The sequence below is a fragment of the Sprattus sprattus genome, assembly GCF_963457725.1.
Source record: "Sprattus sprattus genome assembly, chromosome: 13".
Lineage (NCBI taxonomy): Eukaryota > Metazoa > Chordata > Actinopteri > Clupeiformes > Clupeidae > Sprattus > Sprattus sprattus.
This window is the reverse complement of record NC_137911.1, coordinates 22,554,797-22,563,708: the sequence shown is the minus strand read 5'-3', so window position 1 is coordinate 22,563,708 and position 8,912 is coordinate 22,554,797. Positions and strand designations below refer to the sequence as shown.

The following is an 8,912-nucleotide window of genomic DNA, read 5'->3' as shown; positions in this document are numbered from 1 at the left end:
TTGCATTGTATCAGACCGCTTCAGCACAACTAATTCGACCGTCAAATCCAACACATTGTTGGTTTTATAATGACCAACAGGTGTGTGTGTGTGTGTGCTGCATGCCTCAAAACTAACTGTGCACCTGTCATAATAGTTTGCACTGGGGCCTGTCGTAGGCTAATACCTTGCGTCACTGATGAGCCCACACTTATACAAGTAGCACAAAAACATTGTATTAAACCACCCTTCCCTATAAAGACATATTATTATTATCATTATTATTATTATTGTTGTTGTTGTAGGGCTATAAACTATTATAATCAGAGGTGTCTCACTCACATGGGTGTGCCATGAGCTGTTTGTAGTCACACGGTCATTTGTTTACTGAGAAATGCTGAACAGCAGAGTTTCGTTTTCCCGTGTTCATTTAAGTTTCGTTTTCGAGTCCAGTCCAATTTTATGGTTGCTTTCCAATTGTTGATGCAAGTTTCGCTTGTAGTTCGGCTTCATTAGAAACAGTGTACAAGAGACGAGAGATACGTTCCAACAAAATGGCAAGACGCATGATACTTAACTTAGGACAGTGGTGTTCACGAATTTTTGGAGTCGAGTGTGACAAAAAGACGGGTCCTGTCTATTTTGCCTTGCACATGGATAAACAGACAGACCAGAGAGGAAAGGAATTAAGACAACTATTCGGAGATGGAAAAGTCTATTCATTTCACGTCCACTGCAAAGACAGAATTCAGAGATCGAAATTCGACGAGCTTCTCCAAAACAAATTATCATCCATTCGCTCAGACGACTGCACTATTACGGAAATGTCATCATTCTTGCCCAGTGTACAACAATCGTTCATTAAAGGATTTCTTTTAAAACTCAATTCTGATAACACCTTCACAGAGAAGTTGGTTGAAGAACTTCTGCATGTGGACGCAGTGTCCGTCTGTTCTTATATTCAAGATAGAGACGAAGTCTGGTGGCAGCAACACCTGTCTCTGTCTCAGGAGGGGTCAGTGATGTCTACAAGATACTGTGTAATTTCAACTGGAGCACCGGAACTTCACCCTTCAATTCTAAACATCATTAACAACGACGTTTTCTACAGCTTTGAAGAAGCGTATAACGTATTGATGGAGGTGAGACAATTTGATTCCATATATAATTCTATGATCGCAAATTAACTGAGCTGTCGTTTTTAGGTGGTGTGTTGTAAACAGAGAAATGTCTCACCCTAGTGGACGGAACAGAAGTAACACGAGTGACAGTTAACCTCCCCCCGCCCCATTATTAACCGGAAAACGTCAGCCTAATGGTCACTCTTCTCATAAATCTATGGAGTTGTTCTGACTGTGTAACAATATGACTTCATCTGTGTACAGTGCAGTGACATCATTCCTGAGTCAAAGGCTGTTCTGGATCTAGCGGATCAGCGAATAGATCTGAGTGAGACTGGCAAGTTCCCAGTAATTGTCATTGAAGGTCTCGATGCCACAGGTACATGACCATTACTGCTAAATATGCACTCAAAAGTCTAGCCATAGACTAGCCAGTCTATTTCCATTGCTGATGCATTCAAGAGATTGCCCTGTTAGCTTATAAGGAATAATGTTGGCTAGAGGTGAATCATCACATGATTTGTTTTCTTTTAACTCTAGATGTTTCTTAAATTTTTGTTTTGTCGTTTTTTTCTTCAGGTAAAACAACACTGACAGAGTCTTTGAAGGAGGCCATGCATGCTGTGCTGCTCAGGTCCCCTCCCCAGTGTCTGGCTCCACTGAGACCACGCTTTGACTGTGAGCCACCCCTCATCCGCAGAGCCTTCTATGCCCTGGGGAACTACATCACCGCTGGGCAGATAGCCAGGGAGTCATCAAAGGCTCCTGTCATTGTAGACAGGTAAGATGTGTATATTTATGAGCAGTGTAATGCAGTTATAAGGACTGGCAGGAACAAGGAATAGCGCTGTTGCATTGAATCAGCAATCAGATTTGAATGACATTGTCAGTGAGGCAGTCAAGGTTACAGGTGAACAAACATTCATAGTTCCTTTTATCAGCGCACGGATGCTTCTTTAAATAAGAAGAGCTTGCTTGATTATTAGATAACAGGGCTATTAAGTGGTGCCGTGCGTGCGCCAGGCACACAGTGATGCAACCTGGTATTGATTCATCTCAGTTCCTCTCGCCCGCCATGTTGTCTTCTCTCAGGTACTGGCACAGCACAGCAGCATACGCCATCGCTACAGCTGTGAGCGGAGGCGTGGGAAACCTGCCAGCCAGCAGGTCAGAAGTGTACCGCTGGCCGAAGGACCTGCTGCGGCCCAGCCTGGTCCTGCTGCTGACCATCGACCCCGAGGAGAGGCAGAGGAGGCTGCGGGGCCGGGGCCTGGAGCAGACCCGAGAGGAGGCCGAGCTGGAGGCCAACCACCTGTTCCGCCAGAAGTAGGTGGAACCTGCCAGCACACAGCCATACAGGCAGCCTACACTCTGTCGATATACACATGTACACATGTACACATGTACACATATACACGCATAAGAACAGACACATAGACACACAAGAACGTGCTCCAGCCACTCATAAGGGAGTCCCTCTAGCACATGTAATTAGCAAATATTTTCTCAGGAGTCGGCTGGGAATGGGGCAAGAAGACATGATTAGTTGCCTCGTCTATGTGGTCCCATTAAATTGGTCAGAGTTAAGTGCTGCTAGCGCGCTAGGTCACTTTAGAGCTTAATTTAGGTCTCCGCCATTGGACAGTGGTGAAGAGACACTCTAGCAGTGATCTGGAAGCACACGCTGGCCTGCTTAACACCTGGCTCTGGGCCAGTGCAGATGTTTTTAAAACCCAAATTATGACCCAATATCATAGTCTGGGAAATATGCAAGGCAAACACATCCATGCTGTATGTAAATGTTTTTCTGAAAATATCTGGAAATGATTTCAGAAAGATTTATCGTACAGCGCCGTCAACATCTAACTTTTTTACTAGCCCCGTTCCCAGCCCGGGAAAATGAACTAAATATGTCGCGTTTATAATTATATGACATTATATAACACAGTTGTTGGTAACACATGCCACTCCTTGCCCACAGAGTGGAGGAATCTTACAGAAGGATTGAGGACCCGGCCTGCGTCACTGTGGATGCCAGTCCTTCTCCAGACAAAGTGCTCCAACAAGTGCTGCTTTTAATTAAGAACAAATGCCACTTGTAAACAAGCTGGCTCCCTCTCCCCCGCTCTCTCACTTCTCACCCAGGGAGGAGCCAGTTCCTCTCAGCTCCACTAGGTGGCAGTGTAGTGTTGTGGAAGCGCCTCTTGAGTCCAGCAGAAGCTCCAGTTCTGAGAGAAGGTGCTCACAGCAGGGGTGCAGACATGGCAGAGGGCCAGCGACGGAGCGCGCCCATCAGGACCCAGTGTCTGGACATGTCACAACACGTTCGGCTCTTCCACAGCAGCCCTGGTGAGAAGGAGGAGAGGGGGAGGGGAATTATTATGGACGCCGGTATTTTCTGCCAGCAGCGGCCCTCTGACTGTTCGCTGGGAAAGCAGCGTTTCGGCGGCGCCTTATTCCTAAACCACAGGAAGCTAAAGGGCTTAGTCTGTGCGTTCATCAATCACTTATATTACATTTAAGCAGAGGAGCCCACAGAGGTTAGCACTGTACTTTTTCTTCCAGGCACTGAGGACCAGAACACAGCCTAAGAGCTATGGTAGCCATTTGGCAATTTCGAGCCAGGGCTGGGTATGTAATTATTTAGGGCAAAGCAGTTGGTCTGCCCAGTGTTTTGATGATGGATACATTTATAGGGTTATGTGTGAAACACATTACTGCTTTTCCAGAAGTTCCAACACTTATTTAATAATAGATGGTGTTGATTTTTTAACCATTGCTTATAAAAATAAATATGGTCGATGGTAAGACCTTTTATCATTTCTCCACCTCCACCATCATTGCATAATGGCATATAACACAGTTATGCACTTTCAAAAATACAGCCGGAGTCCGGTTAATTCATATATTTATCCTCCTTTTTCCCAGCCAAACACACACACACACACATACACACTCACACAGTCTCACAACAGACCCCATGATTGTGTAACGCATAACTCATTTAATGGTGGCTACTGTGGTAGCGCTGGTGACGGCAAGATTAATTAGACGTTTTACTAATTATGAGCTTGGCAAGGATGTGGGCCGGAGAAGACGGAGTGACCCATCTCCTTACACTGATGCATCAGCAGAGGGGAGAGCAGAGAGAGGACCTTATTCATATGGCAATTAATGGAGAACTGTAGATCACTGTCAACCCGCTTTCCCCATCACTGCACTCTCAGATGGACTCCTCAGGCAATTAGCACAATTCTTTTTATTTCTCAACTGAATGCCACGGTACGTTAAAAATGGCTTCCACGTGGTTCATATGCGCAGATTATGTATGGAGCTGCAGTTCAGGCAAATTCATTCAAGTTCGTTTCACATACCCCACATGCTTGTGTCTGAAATGTCGGATTGAGTTACACGGGCCCGGTCCAAATTCTCAGAACGTCCTGATCAATATACTGTAAAACCCTAAGGTAGGGCATGCATGCAGATCAAATACCATCAGATTACTGTAAGATAGCAAAAAAAAAAAACTTTCTCGATTTCTAGGTCTCTGCTCACCAGTGACTGTATTGTCTAGATTTGTACCACTTGTTTCTCACAGACATTACATAAAGTCCCACAGTGAGTCACTCAGTAGCGTATTCAGTAGTTTATGTGCCTGGGAAGGAGAGGAACATGCCAGTGTCAGCTTTTATACCGTTTAAGGCTATGTAATACAAGCCCAAGGCAGGTCTCAGAGTTGGAAGAACTATGATGTCAAACACACAGTTAGTTCTCAGTAGGATAGTCCTGTATGTTTTGGCATGAAACCACCATGAAAATATAATGTGAACTGATGTAATCCAGCATGCCTGTAGGTATCACAGGGCTTCTGTATTATAAATCATGATTCCACTATAGATTGAGAAACCATATTTAATGCACACAAAGTTCACACGTCACTGCCATATTCCATCCAAGCTCATTTTGAGTTGGTGTTCCGTAACAAGCTTGTAATTGCATATTAAAACATTGTACTTACATCATTAAAATGTCCTATTACATATAAGCTTTGAAGAAAATAAGCATGTGTGATGCAGTGAGGATGATGCAATGAGCCCTCTTTGAACTTAATTATCTGTGCAGGAGTTGGAGTGCTTCAACTGAGCCAATCACACAGGCATCGCCTCAGACAAAAAAACATTTTGACATTGATTAAATGGATTGTTGATCACTGACTAATTGTACTTGACTGAAGTACATTCGCTCATGTTCAGCTGTTGTGCGAGAGTGTGTGAGGTGTTGTGTGTGCGCGTGCCTGTAAGAACGTATGTGTATTTCTCTGTGTATGTTTGATGTGACGAATAAAGCTAATCAATGAAATCCGCTTACAGTAGGTCAACCACAAGAGCGGTTAACCATCACCCTTACAATGTATCCCAGCTCTAAACTCTAAAGTATCATCTTCCAGTAAAGAATCAATATTTACTATGGGTATAGGAGTGGGTAACCTAGTGTAAGGGTATACATTCATACAGCACGGATTCTTTGATATGTAGTGGATGAGAAAAAAGAAAGATGGTGGCATACATGTTGGGCAAAAGAATGCAGGCCAGTGGTGGGGTTCACGTGGAGAAGTTACTGTATCCTCCTCCACGGTAGCCTTGGTGCTTAGGGGCCTGCACTGGCCACTTCAATATTTCATTAACACAACAAAGAACATGATCTTGAAATAATTAAAGATCCAGCAGGGATGCTAGCACACCGCGGCTAAGGTCCCCTCCTAAGTAATAGATCAAATGAAAGCTGTTCCCCGGAACATGAATTATAAGTGAAGTATGGAGAGATGGATTGGGGGTAGACACATGGGCGTGTGGGAGTGAGTGTGTGTGTGTGTGTTTGTGGGTGTGAGTGTCTGTGCCTTTGTGTGTGTGTGTGTGTGCGCACACACTAGAGGGGGTCATGCTGTAGCCCTGGCACACACCCATCCATGGGGCTTGTGTGAGCTGCCAGCCTAAGGCATTTCAATGAGGGAGGCACCAAGAGTTTTGTATGGTGGTCATGGTGCTGGGTTGTCTGAGAGGGAGGGATAGAAGGAGGGAGGGAAGTGTGTGTGTGTGTGTGTGTGTGTGTGTTTGTCTCTGTGTATTTACTAGGCTCTGTGGTACCCTCTCTGCTCCGCCTAGCAGCCTACGCCAGCTGGTGGGCAGGCCTGGCCGTGGCACAGCCTCTGCCGCACAGTGGGGAAGTTGGCAGCTGCTGGAGATCCTATCATCTTTGTGGGGGAATGTCTCTCCCCCAGAAAAAATAAAAATAAAACACATACAGGCAAAAAAGGGCATGCTTGTGCCTGTAGATGTGTGTTTGTGTGTGTGTGGGGGGGGGGGGGGGGGAGAGAGAAGAAAATCATATTTTCTTTAATTCAATTGTCTTTGCGGTATACACCTGTTAGATACATGCAGTCCTACGGCACAGTTTTGCCTGAGCAGATGTGTGAGTTTAAATCCAATAACTGAAATGGCTGCGGTGGATCCATGCTTAGCACTCACTTTTAGTGCTTTTTAGTGTATATTTTTTACTCCTTTAATAGACGGCCACCAGATACTCCATCTCCTGGTAACGCGCAGGCCACAGTGTTTAAAAAGAAATGCGAAAACCACACTGGTTGTCCCTGGCGGCAGTTGGAGATTTTACACCAGGAATTGTTAAATATTTAAACATGGTGAGCGATCTCATTAAAAACTCCACTACATCAACCAAGCCTTCCCAGGACCAGTGGCTTCCCCCCGCACCCTTTCTGTCTGGTTCTCTCTCTCCCGCTTTCCCTCTAGTCATAACTCAGCCAAGTGTGACACAACACTTATTGTTTAAAGCCTCCTTGTCACACCATAAGCTCAATATATCATCATTTTTCGTGAAATGAGGCAGACTTCAAGTTTGAAATTTGTCAGATATGGGAGTGACTGATCTTCGGCACGCAGAATAACAGCAACATGAGAGCATGAAATATGACAGCTCAACCAGACTAATAATTCCAAAGTGTAAAACAAGTGCCGCAAAAACAAACAAACAAACAAATAATCAAGTCGGAGAACAGACTTTGGCTCTCTCTTGAGTGCTTTCTCACTCCAAAATCCCGCCAATTAATTCAGTGTAATGCTAGGGCTCCTCTATTTTTAGTCGGGCTGCCCTCTCAAAATAAATTGATTTCCTGTGGTGAGCCTGGAATGTTCCTTGTGCACTGAATCTTTTTTACCCCCCCCCCCGACACACACACACACACACACCGTCCTCCTTCCCCAAAGGAATAAATCAAAGGCCAGGCTGCAGAACACTCTACAGTGGTGTGTATCTTTTTAGACTTGAAGATGGTTTATTTTTGTTTTAGTTCCATTAATGCTTGGGCATGTTGTAAACTTAATCAGTGTCAAGCACAACCAGACAGGAGAGAGAGCCTGCAGTGTCTTTTCGTGACTTTTTGTTACTTTTTTTTCCTGGCCCCTCACTGTACAAAACTCGTACATGGATTTGTGTGAGTGTGTGTGTATGTGTCACAATTTGTTTTGGTTACCATGGTTTCTGTCACCGAATTGATGGCAAGGTCGAAACAATCAAAGGTCCTCGGATAGGGGAAAATATTGCAGACGTCTTCTGCTGCACAAATAAAATTAAAGTAGAGCAACTTGATCCTGTATTCTTGTAGCGATTGTCCCGTGAGAAATGTTACTTTGATGCATGCTACCAAACAGAGCCACAAAGTGGTTTGGAGGTGTGTTTGTGTGTGTATGTGTATGTGTATGTGTGTGTGTGTGTGTGTGTGTGTGTGTGTGTGTGTGTGTGTGTGTGTTTGTGTGTGTGTGTGGGGATGGGAGGGGGTGGAGTTGGAGAGAATACAAATTCCAATCAGACTCAGAAAGAGCTTACAAAAACAAGGCAGAATATAAATCTTTAAGTCAAATAAAAGTTTGTTCGCCTTCTGTAAGGCCCACTTTGAAAAAGGGGCAAAAGAAAGAGGTGGACACATTCATCAATGCTCTTTTCTTAATCATCTCACAGACACCCCAGAGACCCACCAAACATATCACCACCACTACCACCAACACTCATGCTTATCAAGACCACATCCCTTAACAATCCCTTTACTACAACGCATGTAAATATTTCATGACCACATTCTCCCTCCAAGTGACTGCAGAGTTTGTGAAGACCGCATCTCCATTCATGTCTCGTTGCTGCTTCATTGCTACTGGCTACTGGAGAGCCGTAGGGGCAAAAAGCCCAGGGGTTAAAGACAAAAACAAGCGGCTCGATTCCCGTGCCTTATCTGGCCTAAGCCGCGTGAATCCCCCCACACCCATTTAGCGTGTGCGCCATGAGGTGCTCTCACATAAGGCCCCGGCCCTTTGCCTGCTTTGCAGTCCTCTCCCGGCTCCCGCTGAAATATTGAGTTTATGACTGTTCATCTCAATAATCACCTAGTCGCAGCCAGCAGCCTCCACAGTGACAGCCTAACAGGAAAGCCGGCTCAGCTTGTGCGCTTTCCGCAGATTTTCCTTTTTCCCGCTCCCTAAGAGGCACCTGAGAGTTAGATCCTGTGTGTGTGTCTCTCTGTGAGTGTGTGTGTGTGTGCGTTTCTGTCTAGCTCTCTCTCTGTAGTATACCTTGCTGAAATGTCCCCTAGAGCTCAACATGCCTCCACTGCTCACACCATGTTTCAGGCTTTCAGCCAGAAATAACAGCCAGAGATGGCCCTCTGAAAAACGCTTTCAAATATGCCCTTGTTGTGAAGCATGAAATGGCTTCTTTTTTCTCTCCTGTGGTGGCGTCATGTTTCAC

General features: G+C 45.0%; 1 protein-coding gene across 1 annotated transcript; it reads left to right on the top strand.

Annotated features, from left to right (window-relative positions):
• Positions 1-533: 533 nt before the first annotated feature.
• cmpk2 (cytidine monophosphate (UMP-CMP) kinase 2, mitochondrial) lies at positions 534-3,202 on the top strand (the record flags this gene model as incomplete). Its single annotated transcript, XM_080849807.1, has 5 exons — positions 534-1,121; positions 1,365-1,479; positions 1,680-1,881; positions 2,193-2,426; positions 3,082-3,202. 5 exons carry the CDS (start codon positions 534-536, stop codon positions 3,200-3,202), a joined length of 1,260 nt encoding a protein of 419 aa, XP_080705933.1.
• Positions 3,203-8,912: the final 5,710 nt, after the last annotated feature.